Below are 15,389 nucleotides of genomic sequence, written 5' to 3'. Positions count from 1 at the left end.
TATTGTAAAAAAAATTCTAAGTGTGAAAGTAGCCTCAGACAGATCTGTCCAGACTTTACATTGAAAGTCAATGTGTGTCATATTCAAACGGATCCGTCCCCATTGACTTACATTGTAAGTCTGGACGGATCAGTTTGCCTCCGCACGGCCAGGCGGACACCCGAACGCTGCAAGCAGCGTTCAGGTGTCCGCTTGCTGAGCGACGCTGCCAGACTGATGCATTCTGAGCGGATCCGCGTCCACTCAGAATGCATTAGGGCTGGACGGATGCGTTCGGGGCCGCTTATGAGCCCCTTCAAACGGAGCTCACAAGCGGACACCCGAACGCTAGTGTGAAAGTAGCCTTACGCGTGTGAAAAAAAGCTTGAAAAACGGACACAAAAATCATAACTGAACACAATCGCAGATAAAATTGATTTAACTTGCTTGCAACAGACTTCCCTGAACAGAAACTGACTCATTCGTAATGCTAGTGTGAAAGAGGCCTTATACTAGGTATCTTTATGCTGCTACAAGGCCCTTAGTTACAATTCCTGAAACTGTGCTGCACATGCTCAGTAGTGAAGACCAGAGGTGGATGTTCACCGCTGGGAATGCCTGCAGTCATCTCAGAAGTACTGGACAGAACAGGTAGACAGCATTTAAAGGTGTTGTCCTGGAAAAAATGTATTACTCCCCCATGGTATGACCCCCTAGTAGCAGCACCAGCCTCTCCCTGCTCTGCTATCCCTCTGCCCCTTCTCCAAATCCTTATTATGAAATCTTTCTCATTAGGATAAAGCACAACATCAGCTCCGCCGAGCCCTCGGCCAAGTGTGGAAGTGGTGTCCGAGATCCCCAAGGGCCAAGTAACTAAGTATTCATATGAAATATGTTTATGTTATACACATATAGCCTACACTGTGCCACACGATATACAGTATACCGCTACACTGTGCCACACGATGTACAGTATACCGCTACACTGTGCCACACAATATACAGTATACCGCTACACTGTGCCAAAGGAGTGGAGTTTACACAGGAGGAGGGAGGTACGAAGAGCGCTGGAGGGGCCCTTACAAATATTTGCTGTGGGGCCCAGTCACTTCTAGTTACGCCCCTGCATGATTACACACCATTTTACTACAGTACATAAAATTTGTTACTACTAAATTATTCGGAATGTGGTAAAATGGTTGAAGTAAAAAATTTGCTTACCAGCTCCACAGCCCTGCTTATACAGCCATGTCAATGAAAAAACAAAAAAAGTTACAGCTGCTTAAACACAGAGTCAAAAACTGAAAAAATTGCTGATCATAAAAAGGGGTAAAAGAGAGTCGGTCACCTCCAAAACTGGTTTAAAGCTGCTCCAAGGCCACAAGACAGGAATGTGTCGTCACTGGCCTAGGGAAAGCTGCGAGAAGACCACGGCACAAATGTGAGTGGCGATGCCTTCTCAAGCAGCTGATCGGCGGAGGTCCCGGGCGTCAGACCCCCCCCCACCACCACTAGATACCGATGACCTATCCAGAAGATAGGTCATAAGAATTAAAATCTTGGAAAACCCCTTTATATCTTTAATAACCTAAGATCTTCAGCCTTAAATACATTTTCAAAGGAAAAATATAGTAAAATAACTATAGAGACTTTGAAACAGAGCCATTTGAGGCAACAGTTCCAGTCACAGTATATACTTCCTGGGAAATAGATTGAATAAGTAAAATATACCAGCAAAGGTTAAAAAAAAAAAAAAAAAGGGTTCAGAAGTAAGAATAAGAATATAGTATGTGCGACAATGTTCAAGGGGTTAAAGAAAGTACTGCACAATCCAGACAAAAGACACTGTTTGGGAAGATTTACCAGTAGTTAATGGGTGATCTAATTAAATATGAATGAACTGTAGAGAAATCTGTCTAATTACATTTTCATACAGTACCTCGGCCTATTACCAAGAAAGGGACATCCATTGCTGTAAGAGCAGTGAGACTAGGATTGGTCTGCCATGTTGTGAATTAGTTTATAATGGACCCAGAAGCCCTTCCCCAAATAATACTAAGAGTTACAGGTTATATGCGCTGCTGATTGATCTCAGTGGATGTCTGAGGAATCCTCTGAGATGTCACAGGGTGATTCAATCTAATTGTCCTCAGTATTTCTCAGCTTTCTATAAGCAATCTTATAAATCTGCACCAACCCAATTCATCCATTAACTGGATCTGACATGTGTGGCTTCTGCCAACCACGAGAATAGGGATCCCGTGTTCAGTCTGAATGGAGTAGTGGTCACACATGTCCACTGCTATTCCATTCACCTCTTTGGGCCTGCTGGAGATAGCTGAGCGCTGAACCCTTTCATCTCTGGCGGACCCCATAAAGTTGAACAGAGCAGCAGTGGACATACGCAACTGCCACTACATCCAGTGGACGAAGCCCGACAATCACTTATCCCCCATCATGCTCAGGGGCAAACCCTTTAATGAAAAGAGTAAGAAATTAGTTTTTCCCTCATATATGAAGCAAGAGATGCGATTTTTTTTTGTCCATCCCTCTGGAAGGATAATCAACTTTAGGGCCTTGCCACAGTTTTAACCATCAATTATTTTGTAATGCTCCCATTTACCACAAGGCCGTGCCCAATTGATTTTGGCGTTTATGTAGCTCATTAACCTGCAGACATATAAAGCTGATGGCTGTTATTGACCTAAACAGCTTTCTGAAGATTAAAAGAAGAATTTTTTCAGACTCACGCAGAAAACGTTCTTGTACGTCTAGTGGGGAGTGGACTAGGTACGAGGTGTCTCATAGGAGATGGAGAACGATCTCTCACTCGTCGAGGGCCTGGTAAGTTAAGGGTCTTTGGAGACTCTGGAGATTGAGGAGATACTGGCGACTCACTGGATGTGGCAGTAACAGGGGAGGTTGAGTCAGATGACATTTCTGCTTCTTATCTGAAACACATAGAACAAAGACAGGATATATGCATGGGCTTCATTCAACACGTTCTTAAAGGTTACGTGTACAAAAGATCCATCATGTGCTATTCAAGGCCAGCAGGAGCTAATGAAATAAACATTTCTGACTATTACATGCATCATTCATAGTGGCAGAAAAACAACAAAACATAGCACTAATCGGCTTTATCTACAACGTCTCATTGCCTGCATTTTCAAGAACTGCTCTGACCATGATAAATCCACATTCATTCTCTACAAACTACTTTTTCTCTTTATGATTGAAAGATAGTTGTATTCTTTGTTGAGAGCTACCTTAGTATTTTTGAGTATGACAAGAGGAGCCTCTAAAAACAAGTTTCCACAGACATTAATTATGATTATCATATCCATTCATATAAAGGTGAATTTACCCAGGACGATTCTGCAGTCGATTGTCGGAAAGGAAGCGTTCCTTTGACAGTTGGCTTCTTTCAGTGAAGGAGGAAACTAGATTTTTGTACTTAACATAAAATCTTTTTCTCTTCCATTCATTGGGCGATCACTTTGGGACAACAGCATCTAAGAAACCCCAAGCTCTTAGTACGGAGGCTTCAACAGCCATGCCATTAGATGTAGCAACCCTAAATTCGGGTGGAAGATTAGTCCCTGCGACAAGAGGTCCTCCCGGAACTCACGGCTCTTTCCTGTCAGTCGCCTTTCCCGATCCTCCATCAGGACAAAGTAGTCCTTCGCCCTGTTCAGTCCTTCCTTCTGAAGGTTGTGTCGGCATTCCATCTCAATGAAGAGATCATTCTCCCTTCATTTTGTCCTGACCCGTCTCATCCTCATGAGCAGTCGCTCCATACTCTGGATTTGGTACAAGTCTGTCGCATCTATCTGTCCCAGACGTCATCTTTCTGGTGGACGGATTCCCTGTTCATCATTCCAAAGGGGCCGAGACGAGGGCTTGCAGCGTCTAAAACTTCCATTTCCCGATGGATTTGTTCGGCTATTGTGGAAGCGTACTGCGTCAGTGACCGGGCCCCACCCTTCCGGGTTACTGCTCATTCTGCTTGGGCAATGGGGGCCTCTTGGGCAGTGCATCATGGGGCTTCGGCCCTGCAGGTATGCAAGGCGGCTACCTGGTGGTCTTTGCATACTTTTTCCAAGTTTTACAGGGTACACACCTTTGCATCTTCTGACGCTTCTCTGGGGCGTAGAGTTTTGCAGATGGTGGTTCTCTGATTGGCAGGAGGGTTTCTTGTTTTGCTCACCCTTCTGGGCTTCCCTGTATGTCCAACGGTCAAGCCTGTGTCCCCCAATGACACGGATGAGAAAACTAGATTTTTGTACTTACCGTAAAAACAGTTTCTCTTCCGTTCTCGCGTTTACGGGCCTTTTGTGGCCTGCGTGGTTCTGGGTCTGTACATAGTTTGGTTTCCGGTTTTGTCTTGCTTCTCCTACTGCTTTTGCACGAACTGATTTAGCGTAGTCCCTGTAGAAAGGGTATAGCTGAAGGGAAGAGCTCACACCTCTGTGCTTAGTGTCCGTCTCCTAGTGGCAACAGCTATACCCATGGTCAACGACTAAGGAGAAGGTCTCCGAAACGCATAAACAGCTTGTTTGTGATACTGTTCCGCATATGATATGATTGAATAAGGCTACTTTCACACTAGCGTTCTGCTGTCCGCTCGTGAGCTCCGTTTGAAGGAGCTCACGAGCGGAGCAGAACGCCTCCGTCCAGCCCTGATGCAGTCTGAATGGATGCGGATCCGCTCAGACTGCATCAGTCTGGCGGCGTTCAGCCTCCGCTCCGCTCGCCTCCGCACGGCCAGGCGGACAGCTGAACGCTGCTTGCAGCGTTCAGCTGTCCGCCTGGCCGTGCGGAGGCGTGCGGATCCGTCCAGACTTACAATGTAAGTCAATGGGAACGGATCCGCTTGAAGATGTCACCATATGGCGCAATCTTCAAGCGGCTCCGTCCCCCATTGACTTTACATTGAAAGTCTGAACGGATCCGCTCAGGCTACTTTCGCACTTAGAAATTTTTCTAAGTTATTAATGCAGACGGATCCGTACTGAACGGAGCCTCCGTCTGCATTAATATGATCGGATCTGTTCAGAACGGATCCGATCAAACGCAAGTGTGAAAGTAGCCTAAGGCCTCATGCACACGACAGTTTTTTTTCACGGTCCGCAAAAACGGGGTCCGTGGGTCCGTGATCCGTGACCGTTTTTTCCTCCGTGGGTCTTCTTTGATTTTTGGAGGATCCACGGACATGAAAAAAAAGTCGTTTTGGTGTCCGCCTGGCCGTGCGGAGCCAAACGGATCCGTCCTGAATTACAATGCAAGTCAATGGGGACGGATCCGTTTGATGTTGACTAGGGGTGCACCGAAATGAAAATTCTGGTCCGAAACCGAAAATTCAGGATACCCCTTGACCGAAACTGCCTTTTTGCCCAAATACTTTTAAAAGACCCCCCACCCCATAACAGTGCCATCCACAGACCCCCCCACCTCATAACAGTGCCATCCACAGACCCCCCCACCTCATAACAGTGCCATCCACAGACCCCCACCCACCCCATAACAGTGCCATCCACAGACCCCCACCCACCCCATAACAGTGCCATCCACAGACCCCCCCCACCTCATAACAGTGCCATCCACAGACCCCCACCCACCCCATAACAGTGCCATCCACAGACCCCCACCCACCCCATAACAGTGCCATCCACAGACCCCCACCCACCCCATAACCGTGCCATCCACAGACCCCCACCCACCCCATAACAGTGCCATCCACAGACCCCCACCCACCCCATAACAGTGCCATCCACAGACCCCCACCCACCCCATAACAGTGCCATCCACAGACCCCCCCACCTCATAACAGTGCCATCCACAGACCCCCACCCACCCCATAACAGTGCCATCCATAGACCCCCCCACCTCATAACAGTGCCATCCACAGACCCCCACCCACCCCATAACAGTGCCATCCACAGACCCCCACCCACCCCATAACAGTGCCATCCACAGACCCCCACCCACCCCATAACAGTGCCATCCACAGACCCCCACCCACCTCATAACAGTGCCATCCACAGACCCCCACCCCATAACAGTGCCATCCACAGCTCCCCCCCCCCCCCCCATTGTACAATTAATAGAAAATAGCGGGGAGGGACTGGGAGGAGGAGCTGGGGGCCGGTGCGTTCACTGTGCTCCGGCCCCCAGCTCCAGTAGTTATAAAATGTTGTACAATTAATAAGCATTCTATTCACGAGGCCCCCCTCTGCAGTATTACATTCAATACAGCCACTTCCTACTCACAGGGCTGTGGAGAGGAGCGGCAGCGTCACGACTGACGTCATGTGCCCGGCCTACTTTCTGAATGAAGGAGGCGGCGCAGGCATGTGACGTCAGTCGTGACGCTGCCGCTCGTCTGCCCGGCCGGCCAGCACAGCCCTGTGAGTAGGAAGTGGCTGTATTGAATGTAATACTGCAGAGGGGGGCCTCGTGAATAGAATGCTTATTAATTGTACAACATTTTATAACTACTGGAGCTGGGGGCCGGAGCACAGTGAACGCACCGGCCCCCAGCTCCTCCTCCCAGTTCCTCCCCGCTATTTCCGGCCGATATGTAAAAATATCGGCAGAAACAGATTAGGTGCATTTTCGGCCGCCGAAATTTCGGTGCACCCCTAATGTTGACACAATATGGTGCCATTTCAAACGGATCCGTCCCCATTGACTTTCAATGTAAAGTCTGGAGTTCTTTTATACCATCGGATTGGAGTTTTCTCCAATCCGATGGTATATTTTAACTTGAAGCGTCCCCATCACCATGGGAACGCCTCTATGTTAGAATATACTGTCGGATATGAGCTACTTCGTGAACCTCAGATCCGACAGTATATTCTAACACAGAGGCGTTCCCATGGTGAGGGGGACGCTTCAGGTTAGAATACACTACAAACTTTGTACAAGACTGCCCCCTGCTGCCTGGCAGCACCCGATCTCTTACAGGGGGATATGATAGCACAATACCCCTTCAGGTGCGGCACCTAAAGGGGTTAATTGTACTATCATATTCCCCTGTAAGAGATCAGGGCTGCCAGGCAGCAGGGGGCAGCCCCCCCCCCTCCCCAGTTTGAATATTGTTGGTGGCACAGTGTGCCCCCACCATCGCCCCCCCCTCCCTCCCTCTATTGTATTAAATCGTTGGTGGCACAGTGTGCCAACCACCATCGGCCCCCCTACCTCCCTCTATTGTATTAAATCGTTGGTGGCACAGTGTGCCAACCACCATCGCCCCCCCCCCCCCTCTATAGCAGTAACATTGGTGGCAGTGTGCGGCCTCCCATTCCCACCCCCCCCCCCCCTCCCCATCATTGGTGGCAGCGGAGTTCCGATCGGAGTCCCAGTTTAATCGCTGGGGCTCCGATCGGTAACCATGGCAACCAGGACGCTACTGCAGCCCTGGTTGCCATGGTTACTTAGCAATAGTACAACAGTAGAAGATTCATACTTACCTGCTTGCTGCTGCGATGTCTGTGACCGGCCGGGAGCTCCTCCTACTGGTAAGTGAAAGGTCTGTGCGGCGCATTGCTAAAGAACTGTCACTTACCAGTAGGAGGAGCTCCCGGCCGGACACAGACATCGCAGCAGCAAGCAGGTAAGTATGAATCTTCTACTGTTGTACTATTGCTAAGTAACCATGGCAACCAGGGCTGCAGTAGCTTCCTGGTTGCCATGGTTACCGATCGGAGCCCCAGCGATTAAACTGGGACTCCGATCGGAACTCCGCTGCCACCAATGATGGGGGGGGGGGGGAATGGGAGACCGCACACTGCCACCAATGTTACTGCTATAGAGGGAGGGGGGGCGATGGTGGTTGGCACACTGTGCCACCAACGATTTAATACAATAGAGGGAGGGAGGGGGGCCGATGGTGGTTGGCACACTGTGCCACCAACGATTTAATACAATAGAGGGAGGGGGGGGGGGCGATGGTGGGGGCACACTGTGCCACCAACGATTTATTACAATAGAGGGAGGGAGGGGGGGCGATGGTGGGCGCACACTGTGCCACCAACGATATTCAAACTGGGGAGGGGGGGGGGGGTCTGCCCCCTGCTGCCTGGCAGCCCTGATCTCTTACAGGGGAATATGATAGTACAATTAACCCCTTTAGGTGCCGCACCTGAAGGGGTTAATTGTGCTATCATATCCCCCTGTAAGAGATCGGGTGCTGCCAGGCAGCAGGGGGCAGTCTTGTACAAAGTTTGCAGTGTATTCTAACTAGAAGCGTCCCCATCACCATGGGAACGCTTCTGTGTTAGAATATACTGTCGGAAATGAGTTTTCACGAAGTGAAAACTTAGATCAGAAAAAGCTTTTATGCAGACGGATCTTCGGATCCGTCTGTATGAAAGCAACCTACGGCCACGGATGCCAATCTTGTGTGCATCAGTGTTCTTTCACGGACCCATTGACTTGAATGGGTCCGTGAACCGTTGTCCGTCAAAAAAATAGGACAGGTCATATTTTTTTGACGGACAGGATACACGGATCACGGCCTCGGCTGCAAAACGGTGCATTTTCCGATTTTTCCACGGACCCATTGAAAGTCAATGGGTCCAGCGAAAAAAAACGGAAAACGGCACAACGGCCACGGATGCACACAACGGTTGTGTGCATGAGGCCTAAAGAGGAAGATTTTATGGGAAGAAAAATAGGTGCCGGAATAGTTTTTTCTATTTCACTTTGTCTACGCCCAGGAACTTGCTGGCTTGACTCGGTGCACACGGGATATTACATGCCGACCAGGTGAGCTGGATAACATTACCTATATACCCATGGTCAAGCCTGTGTCCCCCAACAACACAGATGAGAAAGCTGCATTTACATGTAGCAATCTCCTTCACTGTGTGAGGACAAGGGATTGCTACAGCAATCCCTTGTCCTCAAACAGAATCATAGTTTCTGAGCAACATGATCTGCTGCCCAGAAGCCATGATCGGTGGTGCCTGCATGAACGACAGGAGAACCTAACCAATTCCTTTGTTTCCAGAGTAAGGATCCACAATTAAAGGGGTTAGCCGAGACTAACAAATGTTCCCCCATATGCCGGGCCCCTCACACTGAATCTACTTACCTGGCTCGCTGGGGAGGGGGGGGGAAGCTGACTGATGAGCCTCCCTAGCATTATGGATGACAGTAGGAAGGCTTATCCCCATCCCCGCCTGTTGCCCGTTTTTGTACAATACTTGCACTCGCCATAATTATATACTACTATATATTTTTATATACTGTAAAGTAATTATTTATATACATAGTTATAATATAGGAAACACAATTACATACGGACACAAACACCAGGTCAGGAGACCTGTAATGCCCCCTTAGTGGAGTCTTATTAACAGAAGTACTAACAGTAAGTGCAATCCTAAATTAGAGCAAAGCCCCCTGGGGACAATTCCAGCTCTCCTGAAAACTAATCATTTGTATAAAGAATAAGGCCCATAGTTACATATATTTCTGCAGATGTATTTGGCATTGGAAGCCTGTTGGATATAGCCGTCTGGGCAGATCAAGGAATAGACGGTGTGGCGGGAATGGGAGGAATGGGCTATCATCCTTTCTATGAAGTTACAGTAGCTACGTCCAAAATGTAACACGAGCCCCACAGAGCCAAATGCTGATTGGCACATTTCATGAACAGCCGTCAATTAAACTAATGACACAACAAATAAAGTGTCACTGCGGCAGGGCGATCCATTGTCCTAGAAAGTGCAGAGCCAGGAGAATACAATCCAAGCACATGGAGACATCCTTTTTTGTAGGAAATCAGGCTTACCGAGAGAGCTTGAGCAGATGCATTATTATCTGTCAGTCAGTCCTGTGTACGGGGAAGTAATGCATACACACCCATACATAACCTTTACAGGTCACCTTATACCTTACTGCTCAAAGAAGCAGGAGCACAAGTCAGGCTGGAAACTAACCACAACCGTATGCCCTCCGAGACATACGGTCAGTGAGCGGCCCATATGTCCCGAAGCAGCTTGATCGTGCGCACGGGAGACACAGCATTGTCCTGCTCTAATGAGATTATACGAGTGCGGGACAATAGTTGCTGTGTACTCCCGTGCACACGATCAATGCCGCTTCGGGACATATGGGCCGCTCACGGACCGTATGTCAGAGGGCATACGGTCGTGGGCAAGAGGCCTTATTCACATAGAGTATTTTCTGTGCTGAAAAAAAAAAACCTGATGTGGAATCTGCTTCAGGATTTCTCTTGGGGTTTAGGATGCTGTTTTTCACACTTTTTTGATGCAGTTTTGACAAGGTTTTTCACCTTGCTCATATTTATGAGAGCTCTGGATGTGGATTCTGTCAAGAAAGGACATGGCACTTTTTTCCACAGTGATTTTTAGGAGAAAAAGAAAAAAAAGAAAAAAGGAAAAATACACCATATGCCTTAAAGGGATTCTGTCACCAGTTTTTTGCCCCTCCATTTAAAAATATGGTTATGTTCAGGGAGCTTTAGTGATTCCTAATGTGGTCTTATAACAGAAATCTGTAGGCTCATTTTGTCTAAAAAACGTTATAACTAACCTATCATTCATCCAACTAAGGTGCCCAAGTGGATGCTCATGTCTTCCAGATGCCGCCCGCACCCACCGAACGTGCGCACAGGCCTGTGCCTGATGCGCCCGTGTGGACTTCTCCGTTCGGCTTCATGGAGCGAAGTGCGCATGCGCCGGCACTTCGCTCAACCTCCCGATGACCTGAACACTGGTGCCAGCCTGTGCGCACGCGCGAGATGTTAGAGAAGAAGGAGGGGGGAGTGAGGGAGAGCCGGAGGCGTAACAAAGGATTCTAAGGCAGCGCTGATGTCAGAAAAGGAGGAGCAGGGCACGAAAGGCGGCGGGTGCGGGCGGCATCTGGAAGACATGAGCATCCACTTGGGCACCTTAGTTGGATGAATGATAGGTTAGTTATAACGTTTTTTAGACAAAATGAGCCTACAGATTTCTGTTATAAGACCACATTAGGAATCACTAAAGCTCCCTGAACATAACCATATTTTTAAATGGAGGGGCAAAAAACTGGTGACAGAATCCCTTTAATAAGCAGCTCCCTCATTTAATTTAATGGAATTGCAGGTGTTTTAGGAGTGGTTTTTGGGTGTGGGATCTGTGGCAAAGTCCATACTGAAGAAAAATGTGTGAATGTACCGGCTGCAAACTCCTTGGTGAATGGTGGACAATACAGAAGTGCCTATCAACAGGACAGGTTTACTAACGCACTAAGAACCCATTTATTAAGTGTTTTACACACTTTTTGAGGCTTGCTCGATGGGGCCTGAGCAAGAACGGGTAAGATGCAAAAATAAGTGTCAAACATTTTGTCACAAAATAGGCAATTTCAAGAATACGATAATCCGGTATTTAAATAAAATTAGCACGTGAGCAATTCTTTTAGTGGGGCTTGTGAATGATTGAGGTCACTGTGATTTTTTTATGTTTGCAAGTAAAGAGAAATGTGGTTTTATTTGAATGCTGGATTCATTGTATTCTTGGAGGCAAAAAAGTGGTCAGGCCGGATCTGTGCCTCAGAAACCGCCTCGAAGTGAATGTCGGTGAGTTGGAAGTTTTGATTTTCAACCAATAGGTGATGTTATGACCACACAGCATGAGCCACTGTGATCCATCTGATGCATCTTCAGACAGCCTGGTCTAAGTTTCCCCTATGTAAATATTAGAGGATTATTAAGGTCTCTATCACATGTCTCCATGGACAGGGCACATATCCATTGCACCCATTGGCTTTAGCGTTTGTGTTCACACAACAGTGGTTTTCCACAGACCGCAGGTCCGTGGTTACACCACAGAAGCATGTCCTATCTTTGTCCACGATTACAGTTCCCTCACACACATATTAGGCCCCTTTCACACGGGCGATTTTTCCGTGCGGCGAACGTATGGCACCCGCACTAAATCCTGACCCATTCATTTATATGGGGCTGTGCACATGAGCGTTGTCTTTAACGCATCACTTGTGCGTTCAGTTGAAATCGCAGCATGCTCTATATTGTCCGATTTCGACGTGACGCAGGCCCCATAGAAATGAATGGGGTGTGTGAGAATCGGATGGCATCCGCAAGCAAGTGCGGATGCCATGCGATTTGCACGCACGGTTGCTAGGAGACGATCGGGATGGAGACCCGATCATTATTATTTTCCCTTATAACATGGTTATAAGGGAAAATAATAGCATTCTGAATACAGAATGCATAGCAAACCAGCGCTAGAGGGGTTTAAAAAAATAAATAAAAATAATTTAACTCACCTTAGTCCACTTGATCGCGAAGCTGGCATCTCCTTGTGTCTCCTCTGCGCTGAGCGGCTGAACAGGACCTGGGCTGAGCTGCTCCATTAAATATCGCTTAAGGACCTTCGATGACGTCACTCCGGTCATCACACGGTCTTTTACCATGGTGAATCACCATGGTAAAAGATCATGTGACGTACCATGTGATGACCGGAGTGACGTCATCGAAGGTCCTTAACCTGTATTTAATGGAGCAGCTCACTACAGGTCCTGTTCAGCCGCTCAGCGCAGAGGAGAGACAAGGAGATGCCGGTCTTCGCGATCAAGTGTACTAAGGTGAGTTAAATTATTATTATTTTTTTTTAACCCCTCTAGCGCTGGTTTACTATGCATTCTGTAGTCAGAATGCTATTATTTTCCCTTATAACCATGTTATAAGGGAAAATAATACAATCTTCAGAACATCAATCCCAAGCCCGAGCTTCTATGAAGAAGTTCGGGTTTGGGTACCAAACAAGCGCGATTTTTCTCACGCGAGTGCAACGCATGACAATGTTTTGCACTCGCGCGGGAAAATCGCGCATTTTCCCGCAACGCACCCGGCTCTTAGCCGGGCAAAAAAACTGACGCCCGTGTGAAAGAGGCCTTAGTCTACGAAACCACGGACACAGCACAGGTGCCATCCATGCTTGGCCAGTGGATTTCACAGATTGTTGCTGAGAGATTCTCTGGAAACAAATTTTCAGCCTGGCAGTGTCCATGAAATACAGATGACATATGAAGGGTAAAAGGCGAACACACGGATTCTTCAAGGACATCTTCAGCGTTTTCTCTGAACCTAGCTGTTCCAGCAGGAGTCCAGCCATCAGCCAGGGTCCCGCTGCCCAATATTAGCACCGCCTGCAGGCACGGAGTTAATATCAATTTCACAACTGTGATAAATGTCAGAAAGGTAAATTAATCAAATTAATTTGATCAATTGTCCAACCCTAGCTGAAACTCTAGCAAGACTTCAACACCACTGATAAAGGAGAAACAAAAGGTCCGGTTTCCTGCTATCAAGAGGCCGTGGTCCATCTGATGTCTTATACTACTGATACCTTATAGATGAAAGAATACCTGACCTGCTGGAAGTGCTTGATGACTGCATATAGGTCCACACAGAAGCTGTGGACTCGAAAACAGCAGGATTTCTTAACCAATCAATACTATTTGTAAAGTTTATATTTTTTATAAAAAGTTAAAAAATTCAACACCCCCTGTCCATTTATAAGAATACATTCACACAGCAGATTTGTTACAGACGTTTCTGTGACTGAAAATCAGTTCCATTCATTCAGAATGAGATTTCTTCAAGTCCCGATATACCCTTATGCTTCCTTTTTTTCATGCTTTTTTCCTATATTATAACCTAGAGCTATATTTCTTTTAAAAATGAAATAAACACAATGGACCCAATAATATACTAAAAGTCAGGGGGACAGCTTTAACAAAAAAAAAAAAGCAAAGAACACGTGTTTGACACTACCTTATAGTTCCAAATAAAGGAGCGCCATGCAAATTCTGGACCTTAAAGAGGACCTTTCACCGATCCTGACATTGTGAACTAAGAATACAGACATGGAGAGCGGCGCCCGGGAATCTCACTGCACTTACTATTATCCCTGGGCGCCGCTCCGTTCTCCCGCTATGCCCTCCGGTATCTTCGATCAATAAGTTATAGTAGGCGGAGTCTGCTTTAGCGCTGGCCAATCGCATCGCAGAGCTCAAAGCCTGGGAGAAAATAACCTCCCAGGCTGTGAGCTCTGCGCTGCGATTGGCCAGAGCTACAGCAGAACAAGGACAAACTCCGCCTACTATAACTTAGTGACTGAAATCTCCGCCTACTATAACTTAGAGACCGAAGATACCAGAGGGCATAGCGGGAGAACGGAGCGGTGCCCAGGCATAATAGTAAGTGCAGTGAGATGCCCGGGTGCCGCTCTCCATGTCTGTATACTTAGTTCACAATGTCAGGATCGGTGAAAGGCCCTCTTTAAAAGGGGTTGTGCCAAGTTTATAAAGGATTCCTTATCCATAGGATAGGGAATAACCAACGCTGGGGGTTCAACCACTGGATTCCCCACTGATCCTTAGAAGGTCCATTCCCCACCTTCTGATGGAATGGCAGGTAGTGCACGTGCACTGCCGCTCCATTCATTCCCTATGGGAGCGCTGGAGATAGCAAGCAATCAGCTCGTTATCCCCAATCCTGTGGATGTATAGGGTATAACTTATAAGCTTGGCACAACCCCTTTAACGATTCTAATGAAACAATCAACATGAATTTCCATAAATTCAAAACTAATCTTTATGGACTGAAAGCCTGGTATTAAAGCACACGAGCAAGCAGACAATGCAGCCTATTCATAGGTTTGTAACTCCTCACCAGACAGCTTTTAGTTCAGGTCCTAACATCTACTTTTACCGCTCATTAACAAAGAAATGCCAAAAATAGTCAAACTTTTTACCCGTTTCCCATTTTAGTGTGAATGAGAGCATTCACGGTCAAACTTAGTTGGATTTTCTAACTCAAGTTTAATTACTGCAGGCTAAAATAATATTTATTACAAGAAAATGAAGATACAATTAACATAATTCTGTCCTAAAATCTCTTTGCATCATGTTAACCAGTAGATAGAAAAAAAAAGCTAAAAATTTAAAACCCCCAGTTGTTGATACTGTTTAATGGCTAACTGAGTAGATAACAAGCAGCCGGAGTTCGGGATGACTTAGGTCTCTATCAGGCATGATATAATACTGCACATAAAGCATCTCCTGCTAAGTCCCACCCCTTTTCTCACATCTTCAGAAAAAAAACGCCAAGAAGCTTAAAAAGTCTAAAATTATTGCACACACATAACAGGCACCATAATTTGTAACTTATTTATACCACATGAGTAGCGTAAATAGGTTGAGAAATGTCTCTCAATAAGAGGTCAGCGATAGGTCCCCTGTTCTGCCAAATCTCTATAGCTTGCCGAAAGTCTATAGCGGAAGTGAAGTGGGGCGCTGCGCAAGCGCACAAGCGTACTTCAGCGAGGCATTCCTGTAGCCTCCACTGCAGTAGTTCGCACACCGCGCGT

General features: G+C 47.0%; 1 protein-coding gene across 1 annotated transcript in view; it reads right to left on the bottom strand.

Moving 5' to 3' along the window:
- CARHSP1 (calcium regulated heat stable protein 1) overlaps positions 1 to 15,389 on the bottom strand; it is a 71,222-nt gene that overhangs the window by 15,571 nt on the left and 40,262 nt on the right. Inside the window, exon 2 of the mRNA XM_044303625.1 lies at positions 2,730 to 2,930. Within this exon, the coding sequence (XP_044159560.1) occupies positions 2,730 to 2,917 (188 nt within the window). The 5' untranslated portion in view covers positions 2,918 to 2,930. The remainder of the gene's footprint in view (positions 1 to 2,729; positions 2,931 to 15,389) is intronic.

Source organism: Bufo gargarizans, chromosome 8, assembly GCF_014858855.1.
Source record: "Bufo gargarizans isolate SCDJY-AF-19 chromosome 8, ASM1485885v1, whole genome shotgun sequence".
Lineage (NCBI taxonomy): Eukaryota > Metazoa > Chordata > Amphibia > Anura > Bufonidae > Bufo > Bufo gargarizans.
The sequence above is the reverse complement of the archived record's forward strand: the minus strand, read 5'-3'. Positions and strand labels throughout refer to the sequence as shown.